Consider the following 17,005-nt stretch of genomic DNA (forward strand, 5'->3'; position numbering starts at 1 on the left):
CAAAGAAATCCGGCCTTGAATCAAATGGATTATTCAAGTTGCATTCAAATTTGGTAAATACGGAAATTCCAAGTAGCCAAGTCTGTTTCACATAATAGCACACTCTCCTCGTTGGCATTGATCCATATATGTTATATCCTCCCCTGCTGGATTAGCAATTCCCCCGGGTTTACGTATTACACCCTGAACCTTTAGCTCTTGCTCTCCTTCAGCATGCCACCACCGTAGGCGCTGCAGCTTGACTGATTGGACTTCGTAATTGTCCAGCTCCCATTTCCCGCCGCTGATCTCCACGTCCAAGTTGCCAACGGGGAAGTGAAATTCCGGCAGGTGAATTTCCGTTGGAGCCTGAGCGTCCGTGGGAGCTTTGGCAGTCAATGACATAGTAAACGTGCAGCTGCGGAGATCAAAAGCGTGACTAGTCAAGGTACCGCCGACATAGACAGGGCTTGGACGCAAATATGCCTCGGCCGCCCGATAGCCCTTTGGTGGTGGGTCCTGGGAATGGGTGCTCGAGATAGAGGGTGTCGTCAGGGCGCGCTTGAGATTGCGGGGTCCAATTTCAGCCCCACCGACATTGCCGTGAGTCTCAGAATAAGAAGGGGAATTGGGATTATGAGAGGGAATGATAGCGCCCGTGGGCAGTTCCAAGTCATCCCCGGAATAGATCGAGAGATCCTCTCCGTTCCAGTTGTCGCCCCATTTATGAGAATTCTGGTTATGGTTAGGACACATACAAAGCACAAGGGATAGTGACATACCTCCGTTTCATAGACCCAAATGGTGTAGCCATTGGAGGTGCTGCCTTCCAGGGCAAAATGGTTGGCATCCATAGCACTGGTCTGGCTGCTGTAGTCTCCTGTCTGGTAGGCATATTTGTTATCCATGTCGTACGGGATTCCAATCTCTGTGAAAACCATGGGATGATTGCCCATGTAGTTGATGCTCTCCTCACGAAGGAATTTCAGCTGGTCGCGAAGACAGTTCCGAATCGCAGTCTCGCCAACCTTCACTCCAAAGGCCGGAGCCCAGTATTTTCCTCGGAGGACTCCAATTACATCAACGTTATAAAATCGATTCCTGTAACGATTAGAGCTTTTCAGAAAGATGGATATTTTGGCTACATACCAGTGCTTGGTCATCAGTGTCAAGCCATCATAGTAATGGACCGCGTGCACCATATTTGGGTCATCATCGATGGTGCCCTTTAAGTCAGGCGGAACTTCCATCACAGGTGGCTGGCACAGCATGATTGATTGGGGCCACACACTTCGAATGGCATCTCTGAATGCGCGGTAGTGATTCAAAAAGTAAGTGTTAGTGAATTTCTCATAGTTCATCTTCTCTCCGGTCTGAGGAATTTTGGAGAAGTAGTCCTTTTGCAACAGCGTGTCGGTAGACGTATCCCAAACCCCATGCTGAGCCCAGATACATTCACCGAGCTTCCAGCCAGGATCTCGTTTCCAGCCGTACTTCCTATCTTCAAGGTCTGTTGATAGCCAGGTCGTGACGCCAGCTGGGTCAAGAAGCTCTCTCCCAGTCTGATAGGGCCCAAAGCTTCCAAAGGCCCAGGTAGGGAGCTCACAAGGGCGACCGGAGCCAGTCAGCATAGCTTGGAATGCAGTTGGGCATGTTCCAAGTTTCAGTTGTTGGTCAGCAGGGATCACAGAAATATCCTGAAAGCCGATAAGCCCACGATGAGGTTCGTTCATGCTTTCCCATCCAATAACAACATCATGCTCAAGGTCGCCCGCATCATGGATCTTCTGGGCAAGAAATTTGCAAGCACCGATGTAATGGTTTTGCAGATAGTCCTGGATATTGACCCCATCGATGATAGCCTTGGGTGCATAATCGCGACCAGCCCAAAACAGGGTGAACATGGTTTGACACAAAATTCGAGTATAGTTTGTACTCCAGACCATTTTGGGGAATTCGGCAGGATTGTCGGATGTGTTGTGCACAAGCGCTGCTCCGGTCGTCTTGAAGTTCTTGGGTTCGAACCCGGCCGCATAGAGTGTCCATAGAGGCGCGCCTGACCCCCCCGAAAACCGTGACCACTGATTCAATTAGCAGTAGCCATCTCAAGCAAGTGGCTGTACTTACCACATCCTGGTGCGGGTCCATAAACACATAGAACTCGTATTTCTTCGCGATTCGCAGAATCTCAACAGTGAACGCGGCCCACTCCTCATCATAGATTCCCGGGCCAGCATGCTCGATGGCTTCCCAGGTAAAGATGTAGCGAATGGTATTGTATCCCCACTTGCGTAACCGTTGAAAGTGGATGTGCGACTCTTCTAATGAGAACGGGCGGCCGACGAACGATACATTGTCGCCCTCGAAGAACTTATTGGATTCATGAGACGGAATATCCGGGGACTTAGGATATTTAGCGTCCGCCGCCACATTAATCCCACGAAGCAAGATCTCTCGGTTCTGAGGGTCCCGAAAGGTCCGCCCGTCAATGTGGAGTTGCATGAAGCCCATTTTGACTATTCAAAGACGGATCGGCAGAAGGGAGGATGAACTAGCTGAGACTTTGATGATATCGTAAGGAGTAAAGCCAAGTTATCGAAAGTGATATGGACCTCCAGGTGTAGATTTCTCCAAGTTAGAGTTAGAGACAGTAAGCACTCTTTTCCAACTATGTCGATAAACCCAGAGTAGCAAAGGTGGAGCTCGAAGCTTGCCTGGTTTGTCGGTGAATAGTGTAGCTAGGGGTTCTGAGTCTGCCCTACGGCCTCAACAGACCGCGGCAACCCTCAGCAGGATAGCGGCTGTGAGTAGGTTTGAAGGGCTCTAAAGGAGGAAAGACGGAAGTTGTGGTTAAGAGATGAAATGCCAAGGCATTGGGAAAGCCCGATAAGACAGGAGAGGGTGACGTTATCATCTGCTCTCCCGTGGCTCCGGGGAGAGACAGCCACGGCGGCCGATAAGCCCCCGCAAGTTCGTTTCATATATGGTAAGTGTGACTGGCTGGAGCCCTAACCAATGACGAGCACTTGCCAGTGTCTTATACATTTATAACAAGAGAATGATCCGTTGTTGCTACCATGGAAGCTACTAAATCTCCCCTTTGAAATTGGTCGCATCCAGATTGTATATCGAATGAAAGACCTCACCATTGTGAGTCTGCTGATGTCTTGCCCTTATGAACCTTGTTCTTAGCAAATATTTGTGCACAAATATCCAAGATGTCAAACTGTTAAAATATAGTACTATTGTGAAATACAGAACTAGACAAATGGAGTTGAAATCAGTTGGCTGTAGACAATGAGATCGAGACGAATAGTAGGGACATCACGGCCAAATTAAGTTTCCAGTGATGACCTACCCTTACAACTGTTAGTTAGCTTATCGGCAACGGAAATACTAAACACCGGCGGCCTTCACGGCGGTGAATTATAAAACCTCGCAATTTGGCGATAAGATCTGGAGCTTATCGGCTTCCGTACACAATCGACAGCTTTGCTCCACCACACATCTCCCCGCTCTTCATAGGTGTGGCCATTGACCATGTCGAGCAAAGCTGCGCTCAAGGCTATCCGTACAGCCTTGGATGCGAAGGATTATGCGACAGCCATCCAGAAATCGCAGGATCTGGTTTCGCAAGATCCAACAAATTACCATGGGTATGTGGGCAACTGCTCATTCTGTGCATGAAGCTAAACCGGTCTTGACACATTAGGAATGTGTTCCTTGGACTCGCCAACGATAAGTTGAACAAAAATGATGAATCCGAAAAGGCCTATCTGGCAGCGACGCGTATAAAGCCCGATGACCGCACAGCTTGGCAAGGGTTGATCAGTTTGTATGAGAAACAACAAGGGCAAAAACTTGATGCCTACCGTGAAGTGGTCCTGAAGCTTGGAGAAATTTTTGCGAATAGGTATGATATAAGTACACACCAGAGTGGATTGACCGATTTATTCTGACAAATCCGCAGTGACGAGCTTGAGCGATGCCAGGACTTAGTCAACAAATACACCAAGTTAGCAAAAAGTTATGGCACAGCGACGCAGCAGAAGCAAGCTCTAGAATTACAACTCCCTACCTCACCTCTGTACGGTTTCCTTGAGGGGCGACTTCCTCACCCGTCCCTTACTTACCTTCGCTTGATTGAGATCGCCGAGCCGGAAGAGAGGGAATTCATCAACCGGGAAATTGGCGAGCGACGGACTCGCCTTGGTGCCCGGATCGACCAGGTAACTTTGGAAGTAAGGAGGGAAGCTTTCAAAAAGAGCGGGCTCAAGGAGCTTTACCGCGGAATCATTGACTGGACCAACGACGACGATGTGCGTCGTAAGTACGAAGAGAAGCTTCTCCAGCGTAGCTATGACGAATTGGAGGTTGCTTCTGCTAAGGATAAACGGACGAAGAGGAACGAGCTCATTCGGGGTTCGCAAGATATGGTGATCATAAAGCACCCTTTCGAGCTTGCTTGGAAGATTGTGCTAGAATGGAAGGACGTCAAAAGTTACTCCGAGTATGATGTGGGGACACTCCGAGAATTCAGGGATTTCTTTCCAGAGACTGGACTTTCCAAGGTCTTGAAGGGGTTCCTCGAAAGTGAAATGTCTCCTTTCCCGAAGGAAAAGAAAGAAAAAAGGAAGAAGACGAATTTGAGATTACTGCAGAAAGTGACGATGCCACCACGAATCTCATTCTGATGGTAGATGGCCTCGATCTTGCCCGGGATTCGATAATTGCGCACCGGATAGTATCTGAGCGTTACCTGGCCCTTGAGGAATATGAGAGTGCCATCGATGTTGCTCGTAAGGGTCTTCTCAACGTTAAAGAAGCTGCCAGGGTTTCTGGTGCGAATTTTATCCACACGACTGACGCGTTGAACACTACACTTGCAAATTCTCTGATCTACCACCAATCTCCCCGCTACCACCCTGAGGCCAAAGGTATCTTCGAAGAAATCCTCCAGCGTGACCCCACTTCTACCAGTTGTCTTCTCGGTATTGGTTTGATCTTCATGGAGGATCACGACCACACTGAGGCTGTCAACCTCCTGGAACGCGCCTCTGAGCGCGATCCCTCAAACGTCAAAATACTCGGCGAGCTGGCCTGGGCTAGAGCGCTTAACGGAGATCTTGAAACTGGTCTTCATGATCTTCAGGATGCTCTAGCTCGCTTGAAGGAGGAACAGCCCGACAACAAAGCCTCCAAGGCTGTCTTGCTCTACCGCATTGGATACTGCCAATGGGAGCTCGATCCATCCCCGGTTGCACGAAAGAACCGTCAAGGTGCATACTCGAACTTCCTGGCGTCAATCCAAGCGAACATGAACTACGCGCCGGCGTACACCAGCCTCGGCTTCTTCTATGCGGACTACAAAGGCGACAAGGGACGGGCTACCCGGTGTTTCCACAAGGCCTTTGAGCTATCGAGTGACGAAATCCAGGCCGCTGAGCGCCTAGCGACTACGTATGCGGACCAGAAAGAATGGGACCTTGTCGAGGCCGTCGCACAACGCGTGGTGGACTCTGGCAAATGCAAGCCTGCCCCCGGATCCAAGCGAACGGGATACAGTTGGCCCTACTCAGCCCTGGGTACCGTTCAAATCAACAAACAGCAGTACACCCAGAGTATCACGTCGTACCACGCCGCCCTACGAATTTCTCCACACGACTATCACTGCTGGGTTGGACTCGCGGAGAGTTACCACCATTCGGGCCGCTACATCGCTGCCACAAAGGCGTTCGAGTTTGCCCAGACCTTGGAGGAAAATCTCTCTGACGAAGAAAAGAAGAATGTTTGGTACGCACATTACATGCTTGCGAATGTACGACGAGAGCTCGGTGAATATGATGCGGCGATTGCTGCCTATCAGGATATTTTACGCGAACGAGCAAATGAGGTCGGCAATTCAATCGCGCTGATCCAAACTTTGACGGAAAATTCGTGGAAAAGCCTGAAAGGAGGCATGTTCAACAATGCTGCGGAATATTCAATTAAAGCTATTCATGTCGCCCGCGACCTCGCCAAGGAGCGAGCGGACATCTTCAACTTGTGGAAATCTGTTGGGGATGCATACTCCAACTTTACGTACATCAAGATAAAGGTTGATCGGCTTTTGTCACTTCCAGAGTGCAAAGAACTCCTAGCTACTCAGCTTGATCCAACAGCGCTTGATATCTTGGCTGACGTCGATCGCGTGGGCAATGACTGGCTGAAGGCAGATCAGGCGGATGGTTCTGTTTCCGCGGACGCTTGTATCTGCATGGCGATTCTGGCATACAAGCGAGCCATTCACATCTCCGCCCAAGACGTCCATGCTCGGGCTGTTGCATGGTACAACCTTGGCTGGGCTGAATACCGTGCATATCGCAGTGTGCAACCGGACCCCGGGAGCAAGGGCAAACGGCCCCGCAGGTTTCTCAAAGCAGCGATGCGTTGTTTCAAAAGGGCCATTGAACTCGAAGCTGGTAACTCTGAATTTTGGAACGCGCTTGGGGTAGCCACCACAGTCATGAGTCCTAAGGTCGCCCAACATTCGTTTGTCAGAAGCCTACATCTCAACGAGAGAAATGTCCAAGCATGGACGAACCTGGGTGCCCTCTACCTTTTACACAACGACATTGAGCTTGCCAATCAAGCTTTTACTCGTGCTCAGTCTACAGACCCGGATTACCCCCATGCATGGATTGGGCAGGGAATGATCGCAATGCTCTGCGGGGACCCGAAAGAAGCACGTGGTATCTTCGAACACGCATTCGATATCTCAGGCTCTTCTTCTACTCTATCTAAGCGCCAATACAGCCAAACATTCTTTGATCAGCTCGTCTCCAGTCCTACTGCTTCAAATGAAGTCTCTCAATTAATCCAGCCATTCTTCGCATTGCACCAACTCTGCGCCCAGGACCCATCAGACCTGGCATCCGTACATCTGAAAGCGTTGCTAGCGGAGAGAATGGGAGAGATCTCTGACGCAGAGTCCAGCTTGCAGGCGGTATTGGCTGGCATGGAGGCTGAGTACGAGGAGACCGAGTCACCAGCGTCTCTCTCCAAATATGCCCAAGCTAATGCCGACATGGGTCGTGTGCTGCTGGCCTGTCACGACTACGAACAAGCTGCCGAGAAAGCCGAACTGGCCCTCACCCTGTCTGGCGAGGAAGACGCGGAAAAGTTCGATCCCGAGGCTTGCCAGAAGCTTCGACTCTCCGCACATCTCACCGCTGGCCTTGCGCACTACTTCATGAAATCTATGGACACTGCTATCGACATGTTCCGTGATGCCCTCCAAGAGGCAGACAACGCTCCAGATGTCGTCTGTCTCCTTGCACAAGTTTTGTGGGCGAAGGGTGGTGAAGAGGAGCAGTCGGTGGCGCGCCAACAGCTTCTTGACTGCGTTGAACGCAACCCCGACCATGTGGGAGCCATCACTTTACTTGGAACGATTGCTCTTCTCGACAAAGATCAAGATGCTATTGATGCTTTAGATTCTGATATCCGCACCATGATAACAAGAGACGACATTCACGAGCATGAGCGGGCCAAGCTTCTGAAGCTACAATCGGCAATCTCCGCGCTGGGTCTAAACGAGGATTCTTCTCTCCCTGAAGAGATGAGATTGCGGCAAGAGGCAACTGCAGCTATTATGCTCACCCCAGGCAACCCACAAGGCTGGAAGGAGCTGTCCGCTGCATCGGGGAAATCATACGCCGCCCTTGTCGCCCTCGACCGCGCTTTGCACAGCATTCCTCCCCATGGCGACCTGGACGCTGAGGATCTCAGCCGGGCTTATGCTCAGACAGGAAGACTCTCGGACGCGTACCGAGCTATCATGGTTGCTCCGCACCTGCCAGATGGATGGATTGCGGTTCGTGAGAACCTGCCCAAGTCCAAGCCCAAGCCTGAGTGATCCCCATAAGTCTAGCCATTTCAATTAGTGCTCAAAATGCAAAAGGCCTTTTAAGGCATGTAAGTTATCCTAGTTGTCTCCATCTGAGTGATGCCAGTCCTTGTTCAAGAGGCTTCTGCTCCGACTGCAGAGATTCGTTCTAAGATCCTGGCCTTTCTCCCTTCCTTCCACGGTCGATCCAGGGCTTCGATCTTGCCCCCAAGTAATGTGGCGCACGCTGGATGGAGTAGAATCATACCCCGTGCTACCAAAGCATTACGAAGTACAAGCTTCGCTCCGATAGACAGCTTCTCGATAGATAATCCTTCTATGTTATGCATCTCCACGGCCACGGCCCGCTGACCATTCGCGTCTTGTAGAACCAGCCGATGTGGACCTCCACCACTCCCCGGCGTGTTCAGCGCTCCTGTTGTGTAGTTTGCCGTGGAATTGTTGTCTGCAGCTTCTTGGTCCTCGCCTACAGAGATAGTCCGAACGATCTCGCGACCACGAATCGCTTCGCCGCGCTCTACGCGCTCAATGGCCTCGACTTGACTCCACAGGCTGGCTCCAATGTCCTCGATGTCGAGCACCTGTACCGGGATTGGGCCTTGGAGGTGTCTCTCACGAATATTGGGGTCGAAAATATTCGCGGGGAAGACCGACGTAGGATTGGGAGAAAGGGACTCGCGTATATCCGAGGCGAGGATACGGAAAATAGCAGTCTTGGTGAGTGCCGACGCGGGGATATTGCGCTGCGCGTTGGATGCAAGAAAATTGTTCACCCACGCGGGCGAGACACAGAGACCCTTCGATGCCTGGATCTGCGCAGCTAACTGGTCGGCAGATGCCATTGTGCTGTCATACTGGAAGTCGGTAGTTGCGAAGGAGACTCCAAGGTGGAACGCCAGTCCAAGGCCGCAGAAATCAAGCACGGACCACCGCTTAACCCCCGTTGCTCTGGCCGTCCCCTCGCGAGCTTCGCTCTCTCTTCCTCCACCAAACCGTCATGTCCACCATTTCCTCGCCACGACCGTCAATTGCCTCGTCCCGTGCTCGGTCACCCACACCGGCCTCATCCAGGCCGTCTCTGGATGCGTTGAACACCAACGTTGGGGGGGCTCAGCACCTCCTCCACTCCCTCCACCGCACGCGCGGTCTCACCCAACCCCCGGCGGAATCGCTCAGCTCTCCGGGACTACTATAATCTCAAGCCGCCGGGTGCAGACTCGCCGGCTACAGATCGTCGGTCACGGAGTGTGCCACGAACTACGGACGCTGGTGATATATCGAACCCTACGAGCCTTCCGTTAGGAACCGAACTTGACAATGCCGATTTCGATCCCCAGCGGTATGTCGATCACCTCCTGTCTACATCCTCGCTGTCTACGATTTTAAAGGCCGAGAACACACTTGTGGGAGATATCCGTACCCTCGACGGAGAGCGCAAAGCTCTGGTGTACGATAATTATTCGAAGTTGATTCGGGCCGTAGAGACAATTGGGAAGATGCGCCGGAGCATGGACGAGCGTGGCGCGCCGTTGACCATGACAAAGACTCTTGGTCCGGCGATTTCTTTCGTCGCGGAGACTGCTGGCAGTCTCATCAAAGAAGGAGAGGAGCAACGGAAGCGAATAAAGGAGGCTCAATGCGACGACGCGGAGTCGAAGAAACAAGCTGAGAAGGACACTGTGAGGTGGGTGCTCGCGGCACCCGACAGGCTGCAGAAGCTCATCTCTGAAGAGCGGACGGAGGACGCGGAGAAAGACTGGAATGATGTCAGAAGGTTACTTGACGCATGGAGTCAGGTCAAAGGTGTTGCAGAGGTTCGCTCGGCCTGCGAGAAAGTCATGAACAAGAACGACCGGGAGGAGCCGGAGGTTCAAATATGATCATGCTCTGTGATGCACCCGGAAGCCCTCGTCAAAGACCCTATATGGGAGACGAATGTCCGACCGTGTCGGAAATCTACCGACCTTAACTCCACTGCTGAGTGGGCTGATTAAAGCCTTCAACGAGCCATCGTGCTCAATTTCACCCTCTACACGACCTATAATCCTCCGAGGTTATGGGGCAAGGCTTCGGTCTAGCATTTCCTTTTACAGATACCCAAGCAAGTCATTTTAGAGACCGCCGTCTGGTCTCCCGTTACGTTACATACACAGCTCAGTCATACAAGAATTCTGATTTGGACACTTGATGTACCCATTGCCCTTTAGCGCCAGTAATCATTCAAGCCTGTAGGGAATAGATCAGAGCAAAGTAAGTTCTTTACAACTGATCATAGCAATTCAGAATTTATAAAACTCTCAGCCCACATCACTCATCAACGCTCCAGCATATCTCGACTCGAATACATGCTCGCCTTAAGCCCATACTCATTCTTCGACGTGATATCAAGCAGGGTATACGCATCACACTTGTAATAAATCGGCTTCTCTTTCCCCTTCACCAATCCCAGCTCCGCCATGCTCCTTACCACGCGCTTCACATCTTCTGCATCGCCAAAATCCGGCGTATACACGCAGATCAGCCGCGCCTTATCCGACCCATCGTCCGTCGCAACTTTCGCCATCCTAGACAGTTTCCCCTGCTCCATCGCTTCGACCACCGTCTTCCACACCCCGTCGACATCCCGCGGACTCGGGAACAGCATCCATTTCCCCGCCAGCACGCGCGTCTCCCGCGCGAGCGCGAAAATATCCTTCTCGAGCTTCTGCCGAAGCGGATTCAGTTTCCGGGTCAGCGGCGCCGTGGTTTTCGCGCCCGATTTGTCGTGCGCGGCGCGGAGCTCTGCGCTCGTGTCCTCGTATGCGTGGAGGAGCTCTACGCCTCTGCGCGTGAACGTCGGCTCGTCGCCTGGCTCGATTGTCTGGGGATACCTGTGCATCCAGATCCACGGGCCTGCGGTTTCTTGGTTGGTGGTTGATGGAGGCAGTCGGGCGAGAAAGTGCGCTATGGGCTCCTTTTGGCCACGTCTGTTGGGAGGGAGGGACCCTGGCGCGCTCGCTTCTGCGTCCGCCATGGGCTCATCGTCGTCTCCCGTGGTGGCTCGGGGGGGCTGGCGGGCGAAGCTTGTTCTGTTTGGTTGATAGCAGGCCTGCATGGTAATTTGACCAGTAGAGCTCTGGGTCGTAGGATTTGACAGCGTTTTCTAATTTTTCTTTTTCGTCATCGTCGCCTGGATAGTGTTAATGGGGGTATGACGATGTTGAAGGGAAGGACTTGCCGTAAAAGCTCGACTCGTCGGAGAGTATTTCTTGCATTGCCTCTTTCTCGGAGTATCGTGACGGTGACATTTTGCAGCCGGGTGAGGCGGTTGCACGAGTCGAATTCCAAGCCGTCCTCGTACTAGTAGGAGGATGAGGTGCAGCGTGGAGTTGTATATCTGCCGATGAGATCAGGTGGGGCCGTGTGGGGAACCAGCACCATCTACATTTTCAAACTAGATCTGCTTGTGGCGATCAGGCGAAAGTAAAGAAACTACCTTTTATGGATGAATTCTCAAAGTGAAGATGAATATAGATGGGAATTTACAAAAACACACCCGGTAGCCCGTCAGGAGCAACCCAACCCTCACGACCAGACTGGAAAAGTTGGGCTACGTAGATTTTTGAATATCTGGCCACACTTGATCTACAAAAGCTGTAATGTCAGACTTTAAAGCCGCAGGCTGCTCGAGTGCTGCAAAATGACCGCCCTGTCAAAGAGTGATTCCGTAGTCAGCACATCGCCGCAACAGACTTTGGGAACTCGGCAAAAGGATTCCAACGTACCTTGTGGTTATGCCTCCAGAACACAAGATTCCCTGTAGTTTCGACCCAACAGCGGGGCAGGGGAGCCAGTTCCTTGGGGAAATGAGAGTAACCAAAAGGCTTGTGGATATACCATCGCTGCGTATTTGGTAGAGGAACCGGAGGTGGAATAGCGATCTGGACGAGTCAGCAGATGAGAATCGATGCCATATACACGGTTGAAGATGAGCGTACCTGGCGATAGAAGTAGATAGACCGCGGGAAAGTATTTGTGAGCCAGTACAAAGTAATCGACTCAAGAATTTGCTCTGGATCCAGTGGCTCGTCTACCCACTCGAGGAATTTCTCACCAACCCTAAAACCATTTAGTCGGCTTTTTTTTCCCTCGGCATTTCGAGGGCTATGCATACCATGCGAGGAGAGCCAGTGGGCTGCTGGCGACAACGTGTCCAATGGTACTTGGTCGAGTAGCGTGCTCATTCATATATCCGCAGCCAAGCGCCCTGAAGTTCTTCATTCTTTCTATACCTTTCTTCTCCGCTGCCGTTAATTGATCGTCTGTGACGCCGGTGGGCGGCCCCATGAAAGTCACGTTGACTAAATTCATCAGTACGAGTGAACACCAATAGCCTTCGGGGTATCTCACGATGCACAGCTGTCCAAGCGCGACATCAGTATTGGGGTTTTCCATAACATAGAATTACTTAGCATGGATCCGTACCTTTGCAGCTATCATAGTCTACTGCCAGTGATCGAGCGATATGACTTCCTATATCGCCACCCTGCGCAACATAGCCGCTTTCAAAGCCGAGGCCTTTCATGAGTTGGTCAAAAATTCGAGCGACGTCTTCCGTTGTGAAGTCTCGGTCAAGAGGAGGCCCGGACGAGAATGTAAATCCCGGTAGCGAGGGGACAATCAAATGATAAGGGAGAGCAGCGGGAGTGTATTCCTGCCTAAACTGCTCCAGAAGCGGGAGGAACTCGATGAAACTTCCTACAGAATCCCATCAGTATTAATAGCGGACCCTACCCATGGGTTTAGTCTCACCGGGCCAGCCATGGATGAGCAAGATTGGAACCGCATCTTTCTTCTCCGAAAAAAGACCTACGAAATGGATCTCCAGGCCTTCGACACCCGTCATCCACTGAGGAAAACTATTGAAATGGTCTTGCGATTTTCGCCTATGATGAAAAAAAAAATAAGCCTGGGGATTGTAAAATTAACTAAATGATTCAAACACGCGATACCATTTGTACGACCGTAGCCACTGGTCTTTCATTGCGACCAGCCAGTCCGTGGTGACGCCATAGCGGGCGTCTGTCTGGGAGCTCTCATAGGTATGCGGGGCAATCTTCGATAGCCTGATCAGCGCCTCAAGGTCATCGAGGTTCGCCTTGGGGACAGAGATCTTGAATGGGTGTGGCGTGATTTTGGCCGTCGCCGGTAGAGTATTAAAGGAAAGCGTCATTTTCTTCCATGCGGGGTTATTATTGCGGATGTGGGAGCATCGAAGTTTATAAATGCTTGGAGGCTCACAGGGTCCAACCGCTGGGATGTTGAGAGGGGGTGAATCCCCGCTCTGTAGGCAAAGATCTCCGCCGCCCACGTCATGCTCTCTGATCTCTCGGATGAATTTTCCTTACGAGCTGGAAGGATCCCATGAGATGGCGATCTAAGACTGTGCCCCTTGGCCTACCCTAGCTTGTCTAAGGAAATAGGCCACTGCCAGATCCGGGCGAAAGTGGTCCATCTATGACTGTTTTCGATCCCACTTACACATAGAACCGCTTGGAAGGACCCCCTGGCGGAACGTTATCTGCTGACGCGGCGTGTGGCTGTACGTCTACAGGCAATAAACATCCCACCAGATTCATGTGCAGTACCGGCTCGTAAGTTTGGCCCCCATCTCCCTTTTTCTGAGCTGTTCTACACGTGGCGCCATCGAGGCCGAAGTTTTTCCATGATCCAGGACGCAGTAAAGCAATTATCGCATTCTCAGCTATACATTTTAGCAACAATATCATATATGCAATGCTAACCATAGACCATATACGCCCGTCTTCTATACATGGAAGAGCTCTCGCTTATACTCGCTCCACCAGGCGAACGGGAATGTCCTTCTGTCTGATGAACCACTTGTTTGTAAGCTGCCATTCATGTTCCTGGCGCGGTAGTTCCATCTATAGGCCCAGGTCAGTTGACATTGTCCTGATTCGGAAAAGAATTACTCACGTCAAACGTCCTGAAAAGCGTCGCAATCAGCTTGTAGCTTTCTAACTGGGAGAGGTACTGGCCCAGGCAAGCCCGCGAGCCAGCACCGAATGTGAAGTCAGTCGCCTTCATCTTCGTAAAGCGTGCGTGGTACGCATCGTCCGCTTCACCCGGACGCTGAAGCCACCGCTCGGGGACAAAGCTGTCAGTATCAGCGCCAAAGACGTCGCACCGGTTGATCACCCATGGGTTCATGCCAACGACGGTGCCTTCGGGAACGAATCGGCCGTCGGGTAATTGAAACCCGCCCTTGGGCACAACGCGCTCGAGGATGAGACCGACACCAGGGTTCAAGCGCATGGCTTCGCGCATGACGGCTTCGAGATATTTGAGACCCTGGATCTCCTTCCATTGGGCCGGCATGGAGAGGTTCGCTCCCCGAAGTTCATCACACAAGCGTTTGTGGACGGCCGGATTCTTGAGGACGTGGTATATGGCTGCGCAGATCGTGCTCGCGGTGGAGTCGCTTCCCGCGAGGACATTAGAAAGGAGGTATAGGATCACGGTATTATCATCGATAAGGTCTGGGTTCTTCTTCTTTGCTTCCAGGAACTTGGACAGGAAGTCGGCGTGGCCGGTTGGGTTGGCCTCTTGGTACCGCTTCTGGAGCTGCTCGACACTGAAGATGTTGGCCCACACGAAGGTTGGGGGTCCGATGCGCATGATCGGGTTCTTGTCGAAGAACATATCAAGGATTGGGATTTGGCATATCTGAGGATCTGTCAGAAATATACTTCAAGCCCTCACGGGAGTAAATAATATACTAACCGGGGCAAAATAATCCAAGGTTTGGGCAGATCTTCCCAGGAAGCCCTTGTAGTCACTGCCTGCATCCAGGATGCCCAGGTTTTGCGAAAAAGTCAGCTGGCTCATCACATCCCATGCAACTGCCTTATATGTTACTCCGTGTCCTTTGAGGCTTGAAAACGAGACCAGCATTGCGCTAGCACGGGTACTCACAGAAATTGATCCAATCAGACATCTCGCAGACTTCTCCGGTGCTGGAGAATCGCTCGCGTAACTTCTCGAAGAAAAGGTTGATAGTCGCATCCACATTTCCTTCGACGTCTTGGACTTTGCTCATTGAGTAGAGGTTCTTCACTTGGCGCATATGAGTCGAGTGCCATTTCTCATCCTGCGTTGAGAGAGAGGTTCTTCAGGCGCATGCCTCCGACGACGGCATCGTTGACATTGTACATAGCACTCTGTATTGATAGTTAGATAAGACGCCTCTCATTGGGTCCGCAGATTCATTTCTGTACCTTTAACCATGGATTCTTGGTGTTATAGACTACACTAATTAAACTCGGATCGGAGAGACTGAGGAGATTGGGGCCCATGCGAACCACCGATCCATGTTTCTGGTGCAGTTGGTAATGAGTGATATCGCATCGACCATTGAAGACATCCACCATGCGCCAAGCATTGGTGAAACTTGCAAGGGCTGGACCGGGAATGACTTCAAGGGGGATCGAAGGTAGTTCCAGAGGAAGCGAGAGGCGAAGACAATCGCTGTGCACAGGGCGATGTTGGTCGCAAATTCCGTGAGAGACGCCATCGTGGTTTCCTATCGATTGCAAAAGTCCCAGATCGAGGAGTTTTCTCCCTTCAAATAAGATCTGGGGGGGAGCCGATGCAGCCCCCGAGCTCTCGTTATCAAACCCACGCAAATGAACGGGTCATTTTCTAAAACCTATCCATGTGGGCGACTCCCATTGGAGCCATATTATGGTTCTCCATCGGAGGAACAAAAGCACCGCACAGACAATGCAGTTGCAGGTTGCAGTGGCGCGCAGGAGATCTTTTCCATTATCTGGGGGCATGCGTCCGGGCACCGGGTGAAAGGTTGGCTAGAACCTAAAAGGTGCGTCTTCAATGGGGAATACATCGACGCATCTCGGCAAGATGTGATGCTGGCCATTTAGCTGCAGTAGCTGGATCCAGAGGCAAATTTAGGAGTGCATCCGTGCCAGAGGTAGGAATTGGAGCTATCACGGAGCGCAGTTCGCCACGCGATTCGATCCCCTTGCCTTATCTGCGCTTCCTGAAATGCGGGTGCTTTTAATAGTACGGAAAGCAAAGGGTTCATAGCTTCCTTCCTGTGAGGAACTGTGGCTTTTTCTCATCAAGTGACAGGTCACATTTGCCGTGGCAAGCGTTGGCGTGGAGCTTTGAGTTTCGGGGTGGAGCAGACGCGGACCATTCTGGCGTCGAGACCCCAGCGCGATACATAGATGTGAGGCGTCCGAGGGTTTTTTTGACAGGTGTCAAGCTTTCAGCTCTACGTCGTTTAAACTCTGAAGTTTGGTGCTTTGTCCTTGGCTGTATTCCAATATGGCAGCGAGTCCTTCAGTGGGTTACACTTGAACTAAGGGCTATGAATCGGCCCTGTCATGATAGGGGACGTGAAGATCTCCCTAGTACCAATACTATTGATGCATGTTCGGAAAAGAAGAAACTCGTATGCTGCAGAATAATTTCAACGACTTGCGCCTCCCTATTGTAAGCCATTAGGAAATCTGCGAAGGCACCTCCATATACCCTCCCGGCTCGAAATACTTCCTATGATTCGGCATTTACCATGTTCCCGGGATTTAAGATTCACGTACCTGAAGAGTGAACAGACACTAGGGAAAGATTCTATATAGACGCACTAGTACACTAGCAGGTAGTCCAGGATAAGCAGTTACTAGCAAGGGTTTGCAGGAATTACCGAAGTGTTGGTAACAGAATCGGCGTGGATGGATGCAATGGGACCCTGGGGGGTCTGAATAGCCTAACACAATTTGCTGAGCCCTGTTGTACACTCTCGATACCGCAATGTGTAATTCAAAATTGAACTTGAATGTTTTTCTGTGGAAGTTACAACTTGAACACTGGAGCCATCCTCGGGAGGATGTGCTTTGCTGGGCAAACGGCAGGACGGGGGAAGTGGCGACCCTTATACGAGACCATCTATCCGGGGCTCAAAAATTACATATCACAGATCGCCATTAACCTTCTGGGTCGTATTGCGGGTTGATCTTCCTGTTGTGTCCCCTTCGTTGACAAAACTCGACATGCTTTCCCGTCTCCTGTGCGCTCGCATTGTAGGAGAAATCTACTTCATTAAGCAATTCAGTC

At 51.3% G+C, this 17,005-nt stretch overlaps 7 protein-coding genes across 7 annotated transcripts; 2 read left to right on the forward strand and 5 right to left on the reverse strand.

Annotated features, from left to right (window-relative positions):
• Positions 1 to 87: 87 nt before the first annotated feature.
• On the reverse strand, positions 88 to 2,490 carry N7468_009531 (sterylglucosidase 1; the record flags this gene model as incomplete). The annotated part of the gene is made up of 4 exons (XM_058478827.1): positions 88 to 714; positions 762 to 1,080; positions 1,129 to 2,060; positions 2,107 to 2,490. The coding sequence occupies 4 exons, from the start codon at positions 2,488 to 2,490 to the stop codon at positions 88 to 90; spliced, it is 2,262 nt and encodes a 753-aa protein (XP_058327157.1).
• A 1,029-nt stretch (positions 2,491 to 3,519) lies between these two features.
• N7468_009532 (SKI complex subunit tetratricopeptide repeat protein SKI3) lies at positions 3,520 to 7,876 on the forward strand (the record flags this gene model as incomplete). Its single annotated transcript, XM_058478828.1, has 4 exons — positions 3,520 to 3,635; positions 3,692 to 3,892; positions 3,950 to 4,572; positions 4,641 to 7,876. 4 exons carry the CDS (start codon positions 3,520 to 3,522, stop codon positions 7,874 to 7,876), a joined length of 4,176 nt encoding a protein of 1,391 aa, XP_058327158.1.
• Positions 7,877 to 7,980: 104 nt separating this feature from the next.
• On the reverse strand, positions 7,981 to 8,709 carry N7468_009533 (OB fold domain-containing protein; the record flags this gene model as incomplete). Its single annotated transcript, XM_058478829.1, has 1 exon — positions 7,981 to 8,709. One exon carries the CDS (start codon positions 8,707 to 8,709, stop codon positions 7,981 to 7,983), a length of 729 nt encoding a protein of 242 aa, XP_058327159.1.
• Positions 8,710 to 8,864: 155 nt separating this feature from the next.
• Positions 8,865 to 9,747, forward strand: N7468_009534 (COG1/VPS51 family protein; the record flags this gene model as incomplete). The annotated part of the gene is made up of 2 exons (XM_058478830.1): positions 8,865 to 9,012; positions 9,044 to 9,747. 2 exons carry the CDS (start codon positions 8,865 to 8,867, stop codon positions 9,745 to 9,747), a joined length of 852 nt encoding a protein of 283 aa, XP_058327160.1.
• A 434-nt stretch (positions 9,748 to 10,181) lies between these two features.
• Positions 10,182 to 13,079, reverse strand: N7468_009535 (Isopenicillin N synthase; the record flags this gene model as incomplete). The annotated part of the gene is made up of 9 exons (XM_058478831.1): positions 10,182 to 10,935; positions 11,515 to 11,555; positions 11,632 to 11,787; positions 11,845 to 11,965; positions 12,021 to 12,207; positions 12,257 to 12,265; positions 12,332 to 12,604; positions 12,659 to 12,792; positions 12,859 to 13,079. The coding sequence occupies 9 exons, from the start codon at positions 13,077 to 13,079 to the stop codon at positions 10,182 to 10,184; spliced, it is 1,896 nt and encodes a 631-aa protein (XP_058327161.1).
• Positions 13,080 to 13,695: 616 nt separating this feature from the next.
• N7468_009536 (cytochrome P450) lies at positions 13,696 to 14,966 on the reverse strand (the record flags this gene model as incomplete). Its single annotated transcript, XM_058478832.1, has 4 exons — positions 13,696 to 13,791; positions 13,844 to 14,593; positions 14,651 to 14,769; positions 14,843 to 14,966. 4 exons carry the CDS (start codon positions 14,964 to 14,966, stop codon positions 13,696 to 13,698), a joined length of 1,089 nt encoding a protein of 362 aa, XP_058327162.1.
• Positions 14,967 to 15,012: 46 nt separating this feature from the next.
• N7468_009537 (uncharacterized protein) lies at positions 15,013 to 15,447 on the reverse strand (the record flags this gene model as incomplete). Its single annotated transcript, XM_058478833.1, has 2 exons — positions 15,013 to 15,087; positions 15,145 to 15,447. Coding segments are annotated over 2 exons (378 nt in total), but the record flags the coding sequence as incomplete, so codon positions are not given.
• Between the last annotated feature and the right edge of the window lie 1,558 nt (positions 15,448 to 17,005).

The sequence above is a fragment of the Penicillium chermesinum genome, assembly GCF_028974085.1.
Source record: "Penicillium chermesinum strain IBT 19713 chromosome Unknown utg000007l:1.0-2695246.0:1.0-2697696.0, whole genome shotgun sequence".
Classification (NCBI taxonomy): Eukaryota; Fungi; Ascomycota; class Eurotiomycetes; order Eurotiales; family Aspergillaceae; genus Penicillium; species Penicillium chermesinum.